This window comes from Erithacus rubecula (assembly GCF_903797595.1).
Source record: "Erithacus rubecula genome assembly, chromosome: 1".
Lineage (NCBI taxonomy): Eukaryota > Metazoa > Chordata > Aves > Passeriformes > Muscicapidae > Erithacus > Erithacus rubecula.
Window position 1 is genome coordinate 98,477,488 of NC_136658.1, and position 16,257 is coordinate 98,493,744.

The 16,257-nt window shown below is 42.3% G+C and overlaps 2 protein-coding genes across 9 annotated transcripts in view; both read left to right on the forward strand.

Moving 5' to 3' along the window:
- The window catches only part of CNKSR2 (connector enhancer of kinase suppressor of Ras 2), a 201,129-nt gene that overhangs the window by 182,038 nt on the left and 2,834 nt on the right, over window positions 1–16,257 (forward strand). For 4 of the 8 annotated variants that reach the window (XM_079320101.1, XM_079320100.1, XM_079320099.1 and 1 more), the window contains one exon: window positions 14,097–14,293. The exons of 1 other annotated variant lie outside the window; for it this stretch is intronic. In XM_079320101.1, coding sequence (XP_079176227.1) covers window positions 14,097–14,293 — 197 coding nt within the window. Of the gene's footprint in view, window positions 1–1,994; window positions 4,869–14,096; window positions 14,294–16,257 lie in introns of those variants that run through there. 3 more of the 8 variants (XM_079320105.1, XM_079320102.1, XM_079320104.1) reach the window with 2 other exon arrangements.
- The window catches only part of MBTPS2 (membrane bound transcription factor peptidase, site 2), a 208,486-nt gene that overhangs the window by 79,454 nt on the left and 112,775 nt on the right, over window positions 1–16,257 (forward strand). The window lies entirely within an intron of this gene.

Consider the following 16,257-nt stretch of genomic DNA (forward strand, 5'->3'; position numbering starts at 1 on the left):
ACAGCAGACAGTTTTGTGTCTGTAACCACTCTGGGGAGGTCATTTGTCATAAAACTCACAATGCAGACAAAATTTGGTTGATAAGTGCAGTAAGTTTGCTTTGCTGTATTCACAGGATCACATTCATTTTTGTATGTGAATGGCAGTTTATTTTTCAAAATGTTTGCAAGTCTCATGAATTTCATAAGTTGTAGTGTCGATAAGTATCCGTCCAAAAGCACGTTGCTCGTTCTTTGTTATTTGTATTTGTTCTCCTTTAAAACAAATTTTAAAACACTTATCTAGAAACAAAACCATATGCTGGAGATTTTTTACATAAATGAATTTGCTAATGTTAGTGATACAGAAAGAATATGTGGGGTTTGTAAGGATAAGGAAAAATAATTTTACAACTGAGAAGCAGATTTTCTGAATGCTTAGTTATTATCAGTAAGTGATATTGAAAATCTATTTAGAAAAGCCCCCTAGTGCCTGATAATATTATTCACATTAAGATAAATAGGACAGCATATGCTCCCACTTACCTTAAGAGGTAATGAAAGCACAGTGACTAATACAAACTGGGATAGTGAAAAATTACCAGTATTTGATAACTTACATAATTTATATAATAATCAAACCTTAGCACTATTACTGAATAGTCTTTGCAAAAGTGTGTCTTACTAGCAGGTTTTCTTCAGAAATAGTTTTCTAGTGCAAAATTTAGTTGAAATTTATGTACATAACACAAGTCTTGTCCCACCATGCGTTGAAGGTAGCACAGTTCTTCCACAGGTAGAAGACATGTCCCAGCCAGACTCAGCTGGGCATAGACAATGCCCTTGCTTTAACTCAGTAACCCTCCTTTATTTCACAGCCACCTTGTTTCACAAAAAGGCAAGTTTCTCTTATCAAAGCCTGACCTTTGAAATAAACTTTCTGAATTCTTAGTAGTTAAGTTGTATGAAGAGCAGCCATAAGATGACAGGATCTCCTGAAGCTGCAGAAGTGATACCTACAAGGCAGCAGTATCCTCTTCCACTTAGTGCCTTTTTCCAAATCAATCCAAGACTCTTGTTTTCAATGCTGCAACTGATGAAATCTGGAAAATATTCCCTTTTGTACTCTACAAAGTCTCCCTTTCCTCAACCCCTGAGTCCTGAAATGTGCTGGTTTGGCCTTTTGTTTGTCAGGGGTTTGGGGTTTGGTTTTGGGGGTTGGGTTTGGGTTTTTTTTTTCGTTTTGGTTGTGGAATCAAATGTTTTTTATTTTAAACAATAGGTTATGTAAAAGTTTCTCTTGACTGCTATACTTAGAATTTAGTTATATAAACTGTTTTCCTCACACTTCTTCTTCCTCCTCTCCTTGTTGACGCACAGAATCCCAGGAAATCTCAGGAACAGAGAAGAGGCTGAACTGGGTTTGAGTTCTGTGTAGCATTGCTCACCCTCTGCCTCTCTGAAACTCATTTCCAATTGCTGCCATGTATGGAGTAAATGGCACCAATGTTTCCATCTGGGATTCTTTCTACCTTATGTTTTCTGTCCCTGTGACAACATTTCTTGTCTGCTTTCCAGACCTTTTGTGATGTGTTCAAGAATAAAAATGGCAATGCTTGATATTTTCCTTCCTTTCCGTCCTGTCATTTGGAAAAAAAAATCTCTTTAACAGGGGTTAAACAAATCTCACCAGTTAAATTGGAGTGAGTTTGTACATCTTTCCATTATGCACAGTTGAACTCTTTCTAAAAGCGTTGGGGTTTTTTTAGCAAGAAAACATCCCCCAGCTTTTCATGTCTGGGATTCAAAATGACAATGGATGTAAAGATCCATGGAGTTTCATTTTTTATTACAATTTAGTGTAGTAGGCAATAGAACAGGGACTGCACTGAGAGCAGTCAGGCTTTTGAAACTGCCTGTGCAGAGACTGCATATCCACACAGAAACTCTAAGTAAACAATTTAGCTGTATGCTGTTTATTCCACCTCTCTCTTTCTCTTTTCTTTGCTAACACAGGTCCACAAAGATTCTCGAGTTCTCAAGCCCTAGCTTATGGAAGTGTGTAATGTCAGTGTGGTTGCAAAATCACATGATCTCCTAGCTCTGTATCTTATCCTTCACCCAACATTGCACAACGCTGGACTGTCAGCTAGGAGAACGAGAGGAGCCAGATTGTGTTGTGCCACCTCTTTTTCTAGTTCACGCATAAGTTGCCACCAGGATATTTTTCTGTGTTTGTAGCACGTTTGGTGGATTTGGGGCACATTCTTTGCTTCCATTCTCCTCATTCATGTGACCCTTTCCCAGTGCTTCCAAATGAGCTAATGTGTCTTCAACATGGAGAAAACCAACCAAGTTGGTTAGGATGTGTATTGTTCTCTTGTTTTATTTGTGGGTTGTTTGGGGGTTTTTTAATTGGTCTTTGTTCTGTTCTTTTTAAAACATATCTACAAAAAGAGAATATATAACTTTCTGCCCTAAATACCTCTTTTGCATCAGGGATGGATATTTTAATGGAGTGAGGTGTAATAGCAGAACAGTGCCATGTCTCTGTCCTCACGAGCATAGCTGCATGCAGATTAGAAAGGCTCTGTAGTGCTGCTACTGTATGCCAGATTTGCTATTTGCTCTTGTTTGCATGATAGTATTTCTAATTTACTAATATGATATGGAAATAATGGCACATCACCGATCTTTCAACATATTGTATCACTGCTTTATCATATTAGGCTAATACACTGCGAGAGTTGATAGCACCTCTCCATGTCAAATGGGAACCACATCTCTTGGCACTGAACCGATTGGACTCAAAGGTTGATAAACTTATCATTAGAGAATTGGCACGACGGAGACTCAACTTCGGCCTCTTGCAAGCAACCTATTGGCCTCCGTTCAGAAAGTCAGTTCTTCTTGAATAACTTTGATGTTTATAACAGAGAACAGACCTGTTAAAGCATAGACAACCACATGCCTGAATATGAGGCCTCCAGGAAGGTGTCAAAGGGCATGGCCAGTCTTTTGAAGAATGCACCCTTTCCACAATGGGACTAGGCACAAAGTCAGATCCAGTCTACACGGAGCACATTTGCAGAAAATACTGCCCCCCGCACGGGAGAACGGAAGGGAAGAGGGTCTTGGCAGGGGAAGGGCTTTGCTGTCACTCAGTTTTGTTCTGCACACCTCGAGGAATTAAAGAGGGATTCAGCCATGGTAACTGTAATTTGCCATTGCTTGTACTGAACTCCAGTGAACCATTTCAGGCCAACCAGACAGAGTCGTGTCATTTAAGCGTGCTTCACATTAGTGAAGGAAGTTTCCTTACTGTGTCATGCTAAACTAAGTGTATTCTGTCAAGTGGAGGTATGTACAGACCTTTCAGAGACTTGCATTTACCCAGTGGTTTGTAATGAATTCCCAAAGGGTACACTGGCACTCGTTTGGATGATGATGAAGATACCTCACGCTGAGATTTATTAGACTCTGCAGTTAAACTCTTCGGTTCCTCTTTATCTTCTAGGACTAAAACATGTGAGTGATGCTGCCTGGCCAAGCAGGCACAAAGTATTCTCTGTGCAACACCCAGACTCCAGAGGGCTGCTTTGGGGCCAGTATTTGTCTGGATGTCACTCGAAGTAGATTCAGATATTGTATTTATCATTATGTTCTGAGTCCCCTATGGGTTGATGTTTGCCTCTATCTCTGTGATTAGAATGTGGATTTTCCTTAATATATTTGGCTAAGGGTGTATTGTAATAATGTTAATGCTAATTACTTGATATTTCATACTATCTTACGGGGAGATACTTTTAAAAAAATGTATTTTGAAATGTTTTCTTTCTGTTTGCTCAATGTATGGTATTGCATTATGTTAATACCAATAAAATTATATATATATATAGTTATATATATATTTCCCTTTTATAAAGAAGTAAATTATGCTTTTTTGCCTCACAAACAGGAAATGTGCAGTGAATAAAATTACATCATTCTGCCTTACAGCAGGTGACAAAGCTTACAATAGTTTTCATATTCTTTTTTGAAAAATAAAAAGTATAGTATGACATAAACTAGTTGGAAAATGCATGTTTTATGTTTCTGCTCAATGGGACTGTCACAAAACAGCCTAGATATTTAGCAATGTTGTTTTGGCATCTCTAATTTTTTCTAATCAGAAACATGCACTGTATTGCTATTATTGATTACAAAACTGTACTGTCATAAATTTTTGCCTGTTGGCCAGACAGACAAACCCACTGAGTTTGTCTTTAGGAATTGATCTTAAAATTTAATTCAGTGCTCTTTCCAATGCTTGGCAAAGGCAGAATTTATTTTTTATATGAGGTTGCCTTTGAAGTACCTGCCTCTGCCAGGAATGATAAATCACTGCTAAGTTCATAAAGATTCTGCAACCTGAAGGATATGTGATTAAAGCCTTGTTGGAATGGCCTGCAACCCCAGCCAGTCCTTTACATTCTGTCATTAAATTCCATAATTAGTTAGAGGTGAAATGTTTTGGAAATGAATTAGAGAAGCAGAAGCAAGGATGTGACTCTAAAATGTCCTTTGGCTGCCATTTGGGGTTACACTGATGGCTTATTTGCTGCTTGTAGCCAAAGGCCAGCATATATCTGCACTAATGCCTATTAGATTGTCTTCAGCTTCCTCTCTTTCTTTTCCCCACCCTTTCTAACATATTGTATTGAGTATCTTTGTTTTGCAGAGGCATTCAGAAGGGCTGCAATTAGCAGTCCCTGGCATTTAATTGCATACACATTTGTTAAATATTTTTCTGTATGCCTTAAAATAAAGTATAGAAAATGGCAGTAAATGTTTCTTTAATGAAGGCATTTGATTTATTCATGAAGTCAGGATTTTTTAAAGGTGTTATTTTGGGCTTAATAAAGGAAATAAGCCAGCAAATTTTCTGTCTTGCTTTTGCGTAACTAACTTCTGTCAGGGCTGATGTTCAGTTCCTGTCTCTTGTTCCTTTTGTGGCAAACACATTCTACCCAGTGGGTGGGGAATGCATCTTTCTGCTGTGACCACTCTCGTGCCAGTTTTGAGAGCACTTTCCTCTGAGGTCCATACGTGTTCCCAAGTTCATTCTGACATCTGATGGCGTGAGTGATGGCTAGAAAAGCCACGTGGAATTACTGCATTTCACTCCTCATAGCAATGGCTTCTGTTCTGAAAGGTGCTTTGACCTCTGTGTGGTGCCTGCAGACCAAGGGGGTGTGTGGGCATTCTGCAGCTGATGGGGTTGCCTAATACTTGGCAGTGTTGTGCCCTACCTAAATAAGATGTAAATCAGGGTGCAGCTTAATTAGCTTGGAATCTAATCAGTGCAGCTATCATAATGTGCAATTATGAATCCAATAATAAATCTGAATATCTGAATAAATATGACATCTTCTGGGATAACATTTTGGGAAGTATTTCAGGCCCCTTTCAGAGCACAGTGAGTTACAGAGGTAACTGAGGCAGAGATTTAATTAACCTGGCCCCTGCCCACACTGATGTTTCTCCCATGGTGAAAGCAGGATTGCAATTCCTTACTGATGGGTTTTGGAAAACTTCACTCTCGGTGCAATATTTTTATACAAGTAAGCAGCTTGGGATGTAGCCTGGATGTTTTCTGGGTGGGTGTTGCTCACCAGGAACACATCCCCCATGTGTTGAGGCTTGCTTTCAGGTGTCCATCCCATAAACCCTGACAGGCACTGCTGTGTGAGCGTGACTGTGCCTCGGTTCTGACTGGTGAGTAATGTCACTGGGGCCGTATCGTCTGTCACTTAACCTTTCACAGCTCCCACTGCTGCAACTGCTTAGCTTTGGAAAAACAGTATTTTCCTCAAGGAGTAATTGCTTCTGTGTATTACTGGGGAATTATTATTAGTAAGGAACTCCTCATCCTGTTTAAAAGGTACAGAATCCCCACGTGTCTAGCAAGTTTGCCCAGTTTACTCCAGCTCCTGGCTTTCCTCATAAATACAAGTTTTCTATTGTTTTTTCCCCAGGGCCCAAGGGGAGGTGTACCATCAAAATGTGATTGGTCTGTTTATTTCACTTCTCACTGATAGCTTGTGGTAAAATTAAACAGACTTATACCGGTGTGTGGCACAGAAAAATGTCAGGACATCCTATTTCATCATATAAAATTCTCCCAGAGTCACTAAAATCAGCAGCTTAAGGTTAAACTGGAGGCTTCATAGGCAGCTTAATGAGTAGAGTATCATAACCATAACCAAGGAGGGATGCAACTCTAACCCTACTGTAGAAAAGTTCTGCCACTGATCAGAATTCTGTGACTTTGGGAAGCTTTGGAGTGACTTCATTCTTATGCCCTCTCTGAAATCACCAATATAACCTCCTGGAACAGCAGGACTGTGAGCAAAGAGGGAGCTACAGATGCTCATTTGAGGTGTGTAGGAGCTGTCAAGAGGCAGCACAAGCAGAAAAAGCTAATTATTCCCTCTGTGTGTCCCCTTCTCACTAACACAGGAACCCATTTGCTGGCACCTGTGCTTTGCTGCTGAGTGGATGGCAGAGGTGGCTGAATGTTCCTGTCTGCTCAGCAATGCAGATCTGCAGGGAGAGGCAGCCAGGGTTTGTACTTATGCTCAGTTCAGTGCCAGCTGTGTTTAGTAAGCAATTCCAGTTGCATGGAAGGCTGAAGAGATGTGGCTGAGGTGTGTGTGGGGCTCAGAGACCAGCCCAGGTGTCCCATGAAGGCTAGAGGTGGAACATGTGAATGCTCCATCCTGCCAGCTGCCACTGCAGCCAGCAGGGCACTGGAGCTTGCCCTGCACACATCCCCAGAGAGGTGACTGCACCACACGAGATTCACAGGGCTCTGCTGGCCCAAAAGGAAAACTGATAGTGCCATGAGTAGTCCACAAAAAGAATTAGGCCTTCAGTGCCACAGCAAAGCTTGGCATCTGTCAGGCCTTACAGAGGCTAGGCTAGGCTTTAAAAAATGGTACCTACCTGATTAATGAACTTGGCTGTAGTGGAAAATGCATTAAATACCTTCAGATACCTATTGTTTGGGAGATGAGTTTTCCACTTCCCTGCACAGTTCACTTAATTTCAAGAAACCAAATTTATGCTCATGCATGAGAGAGGAGAAGCAGGCTCATACCATTGGGTGTAAAACTCCAGTAAGTGCAGAACTCTGTTGGTGCTTTCAGTGAGCACTCTCCCTAGGGAGTATCATTTTTTTGTCTGCAGGTTTATGTAATAGGAAAGAATAGAAACTGTGTGCAACTATCCTGGTAACCCAAAAATACTTCCACTTTAGAGGAAATGTTGGTGTAAAATCCAGATATAATACCTGCATTGAATAAATACAAAATAATAAATGTGATAAATATAAAATTTAATGATCCTCCAGCTACTAATATTTCACCCAACACATGGATCAAAGCTTGTTTTCAGACAGTGCTCCTCCCTTCTTTGATTAAAGACTTCTGGGAAAATCCTGCACATACACAGGAACAGAAAGGACAGAGAATCAGATGGAATCAGAAGAAGGCAGGGAAAGGGAATAAATACCAGAGAGAAGGGTTGCAAAGACTGGGTGCTGCACAAGAAGCCCCTGTTTTGCTTTTAATTTAGTTTTAATTCAGCTTGCTTAAACTTCTCTTCACTTGTAGAAAACATTAAAATGCTGGAGTGTGTGTGTGTATATAGACATATATATAAATCTATATGTGTGTGTGTGTTACAGGTGTAATCACATGTCCAGTCAGGCCTTGATTTTAAAATGTCATAGGACATAGCATAGGTATCTACTTTTAACAGGGAAATCTGCTTTGTCCTACCATGAGCAGATGATTAGCAGCTGTTTCCATGTAAACTTGCATTTTATTGCACCTCCTGCCAGGTATACCATGCCAGGCTTAAATAGTATGTTGCTTCTTCCTTTTCTCAGTAATTAGAGATGTGACTTGTAACATTTTCCTACCAGGAGCTGACTCCATGTCACTGTGGCTTCCCCCAAACCTGTGCAGGAGTGAGGTCATGCAGAGGCTCAGCTGTGCAGACACCATCTCCTTTAAACCTTACATTGATTTCACCACTTTGTTCCTTTTAGCTTGTAGGTGATGGGGGAAAGGAAATAAATAGCTTAGTCTGCCTGCCAGCCATCTAAATGGTGTTAAAAATATTAATTCCTGAATCTTTGTATTAGAAGCATTTGGGTATGTCTCACTCTTGGGCAGTTTGGATTCCTAATGATTAACCCAAAGAGCAGCAAAGATGGATTTAAGCCTTGCACTGAGAACCCAACTGCTTCTCAGAGGATTTCTTTTCTCCTCTCAGCTGCAACACTGCTAAAATCCACCTCCACTCTCCTTTCATCCTTCTACTTTTTCACCTTGTGTCTGGGGAGATCCCTTCAGTCTCTCTCCTGTTTGCTGGGGTTTACAAGCCCAGCCAGGCTGTTCATGCCCTGGGCACAGCCTGAGCTGGGGCTGCAGAGCTTGCTGCAGGAGCCAGCATCTGTGTGCTGCTCTACCTCACTGAAACCCTGGCAAGGTTTGATAGCCCCTGTTGTTAGACAGGGCAGAGAGAGCCTGCTGGGCCATGGATCACAAATGCTTTCTTGCTAGGGATTATATCTGTTATTAGCTGGCCTGTGGCAGACCAGGGTGTCTGTTCCCAGCATAGACATAGACACATCAGTGTCAGGAAGGCAAAGGAGAAAAAAAGCACCCAGAGGTTTGTGCACCCAAGGCTTGTTTTATGTTACTTGAGACCATTTCCCAGAGGCCTGGGAGGCTTCTTGTTTTGGGGGAATATTTACTGCATTTACTGTCTCTCACAGAAGGTCTCTGGGACACTTGAGGTAAATGCATTCCCTGCACAAAAGGTGAAGCAAAAAGGTGTAGCTCTCAAATTGGAATCAGATCTTTGGGGTTTGGAGGAAGAAAATAACATGATAGCTGTTTAATAATGTAATTAGTGATGTATTCTAACAAAAGTGCCTCCTTAATATCCTGAGAAGGCTGAGGTCAGCTGGCTCCTCTGCCAGAGGGAGTGAGCTCACCAAAAGGAGTGAAAATGTGAGTTCAAATTTCAGTGGAGCCTAGAGATTTCAGTGTGACTGTGCCTTGTTCACTTTCTGTCACAGACTTGGCAGCAGCTTGGCTTTCTGGGGATTTGCAGAGGGTGGTACTTCTGTTCAAATGCAGGGCTGATGGCAGGGAGAGGAGTGGGCGTGTGTGAGAGGAGTTGCACAGCCAAGGAAAGTGCGTCACTAAGCAGTAAAGGTGGCAAACAGAAAAGGGGATAGTGGGAAAGTGGAGAATTCCATCAGGGTGGCAGTGGTTCCCATCAGTCAGATGAGAAGTCTACAGGCAGCAGGGTTGAGCCTGTGGGGTGTCTGGAGGCACTGGCAAAGACCAGAGGGCCCCCAATGAAGAGCTTTGATCCTTGAAAATTATGGCCTTGTCAACAGATGACAAAATTTATTAACTATCCTTACACAGGCAGTTCTGTTGACTCATAGCCCCACAGGAAATCATGGGCTCCTCTGGTACCTCACTGAAAGATAGAAACCATGCCAGATTGAGCTTTAGCAGAAAAGTGAATCATGGAAGTGCAGGAACCTCCACTGAAAACTGCTGGAAGTTATTCCATATATTTAGAGCAGATTTATGAGAAGTGTGTGCCTAGAGATTCTCTGTATTCAGAGAGCAATGTGTTAGCCAGCTGGGCTGCAGTGATGACCTTCTGCAGGGTTCTAATTCAGTACCATCTTCCTGAATCATCAGTTTACACACACCAATCATCTCTTGATCCATGCAAATACCAATGGTAACTTTCTCTCTGGTCACTTTTTCACATAAGTACCTTATGCTCTTATGAACTTGGTTTATAGGAGAGAAATAATGGAAGGATGAATTATTTAACAGAGCCAGGAGGTGATTACACTTAGCACATCACAGAGCTTGGTGGATGATGTTTTCAACAAGTGACAACACAGTATGAGAAATCCCACTAGTTTTTCCTGAATGCCAAGAACTCAAACAGTTCCTAACCTGTTGGAGTTTCAACAACTCAGCTGTAATCTTCATCTCTCCCTCCTGAGAAAATGTAGAAGTAGTTACAAATATTTACTGCATTCTAAGAACTGAGGACAAAGCACAAAAAGTTCAGAAACATCCTATGGAAAGCAGAATAGTGAAAAATATTAACACAACATTTACTAGACAGATGTATTCATTGTCTCCAGAACTGAATGCAAATAGATTTACAATCACTTGAAGACAGCAGGAGCTTCTTTGTTGTAAAATTCAGTGTCTGTATATTCTTGCATTTGGAAGATAGGGTTCTCACCAGATTTAGATCCCATGTGTTGCAGTTTGTGCAGCTTTATTTCTGCTCCTGAGTTACAGAGTTGTTCAGACTTGTGTGGGGCAGGGGACAAAAATACATCTTCAGAGAAGAGACCCTGCTTTTCAGCAGTATGTGGAAACTGCAACCTGGCAGTGCAATCAGAGGAACAGGAAAGATGCAAATCTGCAACTCAGCAGCTGAATGAGTGTGAAAAGCAACTTGTGTTGGCTGCTGCTCTAAGGTCACCTGCAAATCCTATTAGACGACATTTTCTTCTTAAACAAAGCATTACCAGATGTCTAATTCTTCCTTAACGAGACAGCCATGTTGTAACAGCATGACTTGCATACAAATCCACCAACTTTAAAACAGAAAATATGTTCTAAGCTCAGCTCTATATCTAACAGAATACCTCAGATGCTTTATGGTGCCAAGGGTTTCACCAACACCTACAGGAAATCAATCAAAGGCTCCAGCAGAAGGCTGAGGGAGGGGAGATGTGTGTGTAATCTCATTGCCGCCTACTGGGAGCCATTGAGAGCAGCAGCACCACCTTCAGCATTTCTCTGGAAAATATTAAGGGCTTGGGATGTGTTTGTGTGACGCCCACTGCCCTCTCCCCCACCATGGGTGAACAAGGCACCTTGCCCTCTTTACAGCTTTCCCAGCCTCAGCAGCAGTGAGACATTTAAGGGACTTGTTTTTCTTCCCTCATCTTTCCTCTTTAGGAAATCCTGTCCCCTTTTTGTCGTGCTGCTCCTGGTCACATCACCAAGTCAGTGGCAGGGTGTGGGGGAGGCAGCCCCAGCCGTGTGGAGGTGAAGTGCTGCTGTGTTCCAGAGACCTTCTGTCAGTGTTGTGCTGCCTAAGCCAGCCTGGGTGCTGCCCCACAGTCCTGTGTCCCTGCTGTGCAGTCCCAGGGCTGTTCCCATCTGCCCAGGGCAGCAGTCCTGTGCCTCTCCTGTATCCTGTGTCTCTCCTGTGCAGTCCCAGGGCTGTTCCCATCTGCCCAGGGCAGCAGTCCTGTGCTTCTCCTGTATCCTGTGCCTCTCCTGTATCCTGTGTCTCTCCTGTGCAGTCCCAGGGCTGTTCCCATCTGCCCAGGGCAGCAGTCCTGTGCCTCTCCTGTATCCTGTGTCTCTCCTGTGCAGTCCCAGGGCTGTTCCCATCTGCCCAGGGCAGCAATGCCCTGTCCACGTTCCCTCTGAGGCTCACCCTGAGCAGTGGGTGCCTGTCCCAGGGGTTGAGCCCTGAGAAGCACCATGCAGATCCCAGCAGTGTGGGGAGGGAGAGCAGGACAAGCCCGTTGGCACAGGGTTTGTGCTCACAGAGGCCATGTTGCCATCCAGGTTCATTAGAGGCACTTGTCATTCCGTATTGAACCTGAGGGTTGAACTCAAATGCTGCATTTTGCCTTGGTGAGGAGTTTCTGTGTTTTAGGAAGCCATGTGTTTTTGATGGCAAGCCTGGCTCTAGATCACCTAGAAAAGTAAATTTAGATGGTGTGGAGTCAAAGTGCTGGTCTGCTTCTTCAGCAAGCCATCCCTCTCCTCATCCCCTCAGTACAACCTTGGCAGTGCTGCTGGGGAACAGACACCTGAGGAAAGATCCTTTTTGCCTTGCATAGCAAGAGATGAGAAGGAGGGAGAGAGAGAAACAGGTGTCAATACTCCTGTGTCAGACCAGGAGGGAGTTTTCCCTTTGCCCTTTAGCAAATCACCTCCCTTCCAGCTGTCAGACTGGTGGGCATCAGCATTCAGCAATAGGAGCTGGCAGAGAGATCCCAAACTTCTGATCTCATTGCTGCATAGACTCCTTAAGAAAGCATAAAAATCAAGACCACAAAAGATTTTAGCCACTCTAATTATTCAGGTACTAAACGCTTTGTCTTTTAGCCCATTAGATGTTTTAATAAGAAAGAAAATTACAATAAAGAGAAAAGCATCTCATTTCTATTTTATTTCAGTCCTGGCTGCCATTGACAGTGATGAACCCAGCTCACCAAGCAGGGTAGCACAGGATGGGATGATTTAGGGAGCTCTGTGCAGACTCAAAATACTTCCATTGATAAATAGTCTCCAACCCTTCTTTACTGCCATATAGCTTAAAAAAAATTAAATGTGTAATTCAAAAACAGCTGCCCTCTAAAAGGGCAAGTGAATAAACTGAGAAGAGATGAAGGAGAGATGAATTGCTTAGCTGACAATTGTAAAGTTCTTGGATTGTAGATAGGTCTGTACAAATGCAAACACTTTTTGTGATGAGGTGAGGAGATTTGGGTTTCTGGAGTTCTTGCCTGAGCCCGAGGAGAGTTGTTGCCATATTGCATAGTATGGGCTCAAATGGGAGGTGGCCCCAGGTAGCTCTTGATGGACTAAAAATGTCACTTCTAAACACAAACTGTCTTCTCTCTTGGTGACTGATAAAAATGCCTCTAATCACTGAGGAGACTGAGGTTCTTTTCTTAAGGGTACTTCACATGTGGCATACTTCCAGCCAGTAGAAATGAGCAGGATCTTGGAGCAGGGTCAGTCACAGGGTAAAGCTAATGCTTGGAACCAAGCAGCTTTCCTACAAGAGCTTCTAGGAAAGGCTCTTGAGGACACAGCACCCTGAGCCAGGAAAACAGGCTGGCTGGGGATCCCAAGGGCTCTGGAAGCAGCCAGGGGACCATGCACAGGCAGGAATATGGGGATGTGTGTGTGTGTGTGTGTGTGTGCAAGGGACAGCAGGGACAGAGCTAAGGGACACAGCTAACACTGTCCCAAGGGCTGCCCTGCCAGTCCTGATCCCCACTCTGCTGTCCTCACTGCACTGGGCTTGCAAGCTTGCAGGGAGTCCAGAGAGTTTCCTCTGGGAAACATTGTGTAAAATATTGAAGTGGTTTGATGCTTTCTAAATGAAGAATTTCAAATGGTCGTATCAGAGTAACACTTCATCCCCAGCTTTTGATTGGTTTTGTTTTTAAAGAAGCAAAACCTTTTTTATTTTTTATTTTAAATGCTTTCAATACTAGTTAGAACAAATATTTTAAACCTATAATAAATAAATACTTCTCATATTTATGTATTTTGATATATTATATAATAAATACTAGTTTTTTTAAACCAAACTATAGTGCAAACAGCTCATTTTTGGTTTGCCATGTGCTGCCAGGTCATGGTTGTGCTCTTATATTTAGTCTCTAATCTACTGCTGAGCCTTCAGGTAATAGTAAAGTGACAGCACTGCTGACTGCTGAAGAACAGCTGAGTATCAAAAATAAGAGACAAAAATAATAGGACTTTTCCTAGGCAGGAAAAGGACATGTCATTCCAGGGCCACCATCTCATATTCTTGAGTGCTGTTATCAGCACCTTCAGTCTGAGATGTGATCCCTGATGGGTTCCTTGGCAGGATGCTTCCAGGGCCTCCTTCCTTGTTACAAAGAAGTCACCAGAACTATAAAACTGCAATACCAGAAATCTGACTTCTGGTAGTAAGTCACTCTAATATTGCACCTTGCACTGTTTCTCTTTTTTCCCTCTTCCTCTGCGTGTCAAGGTTTTACATTCTTGAAAGTTTTTTCCCCTTTCTTCTGAAGGTAGTAGCAAGAAGGAGCAGCACTCTTTTCTGGAACTTAGGAGGTGTGAAATCTTCTCTTTATGGTCTAGTTAAACCTGTTAAAGCATTTTGCAAAGATTTTTGATAGGTCTTCATGTAATCACATTAATGATACATTGTTACTTTCTCTATTTCTTCCTCCTTTTTTTTGTTTTCCCCTTTGTCTCATTACAGTTGAAACTGTAGAGGAAAAAACATCAGACTCCTTGCAAGATTTGTACAGAGCCTTGGAGCAGGCCAGCCTGTCTCCTTTAGGAGAGCACCGGATTTCCACTAAGCTGGAATATAAGAAATCTTTTATAAAGAGATGTAGCGATCCAGTAGTCAATGAAAAACTGCACCAGCTGCGAATTCTGAAAAGCACTTTAAAGGTGAGAGAAAACAGGGAGGAAAAACCCTGCCCCAGGGTTGGATGGGGTTGTGTTGTCATCTGAGATTATTGTGTGCAGCTGGAGTCCAGGCTGAGCCCAGTGTGCAGACAAGGGAGACTTGGGGAAAGCAGTGCTTGAAAAGCAGAGAAAAATGTGCCTGGGAGAGCAGTCAGAGTGAAGGGATTGGTTTTCATTTCTTTATTTTCTTGTATTTAATCTCAGTCAGCTGCTCCTCCTCTAGCTAGTTTAACAGAAGTTGACATCAAATTATTGGAGGAAACCTTAATCCCTTTTTTGTCCCTGAACGTTTTGATTTACCAAAACACATTCACTTTGTAATTGCCAAAGTCTGAAGTTAAGCAAAGCCAGCCTTCAGAAGGGAACAGTATCTTTTGCAACACTTGACTGTTTTCTAATTGATGTGCTTGTCCAGGAGGAAACTGTGTGCTTGCTTTCTGTGTAAACTGATAGGATCATTATATTTAATCAGTGAGATTGATTAAATAAGTAGTGATAATGATAGATTTGAAAATTTCAATGGTTATTTTAAATGTACCAAGCTCATTTAGCCTCTTTGTCAGCTTCCTTTGTTTGTTACAGCAGTTTCATTTCTGTCCTGGTAGAGATTTCAGCAAACAATATGCTGTATTTCCTCAGGGACCCTGTTAACTATATTAAATTACCACATTTTAGGTCACTAGATAATTGTACAGTGCATTTTGTAACAGCTTTCATCAAAGAGGGCTGTATCAACATTAATTTAGTTTTCTATCACCTAGAGAAGCATTTAAACAATATTATTTTCATGCTGTGGGGCTCCCATCCTGAGAAAAGATCCTACATGTGCTTAACTTTCTGTATTGTATCACCTCCTTGAAGGCAACCTGCATTATTATCTTGATATACAAGTCTTTGCAGGATTGAAGGGTGGCAGAAAAGGGCAACATTCACAGCTGTCCATGACTTCTGCAAGCATGAGAAACTGAAACAAAACCACAGTGCTCTCACACACTGGGGCTGGCAGGAGGTTCATGCTGTAGCTGTGGTTTTGTACCACAGTGGGGTCACAGCCCAGAGCTGTGGTGCAGCATCAGCAGCCTGCTGCCATGCTGGGTTCTCTCTTTTGTTAGTGGTCACTGATACCTGAGATACTTCATACCAATGGCTTCCTGCAAATGAAATGGCTTTCCTTCAGGGAATTCCAAAAAACAGCACAGCAGGTGTTCCAGCAGGTGCCTGTTTCTGTCTTCTCTGGAACTTCTTTCCTTTGGGCCAAGCAAACACAATTTTTTTGTTCTCTGTCTGTGAGCCATGGTTTCCCAGCCTGTCAGCATTCATGTTTGGACTGTGATTGTAAATTATTCTTATGTACATGAGACCAATAATGGAAAATGCAGTGGCAGCAAGGAGCTAAGACAGATAATTGTTTCTTGCATGAAGCAGCAGTGTAGAGACACATTCTTGGTTTGCAGTGACATCATGGTCCCTTGTGACTGGCTGCATTACAGCCAGAGCTCCACCTCTGCCATGCTACTGGCAATTGTATCAACCAATAGCTACTGCTATTACCTAATCAATTAGTCTTCTTTTTATCAGTGCCTTTCATTTCTTCTTCCTGAATGCAGCCAATTGCACTGACCTGTTGGCACTGATGTTCTGAATTCTCCTTGAATTTTATCCTACTTCATAATATCCAGAGATAGTATTCCAAACTTCTTCTAGCTCTTGGTGTCCTATCTTCTAAGTCATTAATGAAACCTCTGTGCTCTCTTTCCTGTGAAAACACAAAATGATTCTGCTGTCACTGAGTATGAGCTGCCTGGCTGGTAGTGCAGAGGTGTGGGACCAGCTACATTTTGTGAGAAATAAGTTATAGTAGCTCAAGCAGAGATCTGGTGATCAGGAATTCCCATGGTTTCTTTTCCACAGCTTGTTCTCAGCTTGCTCTCTCTTTCTGGAAATGA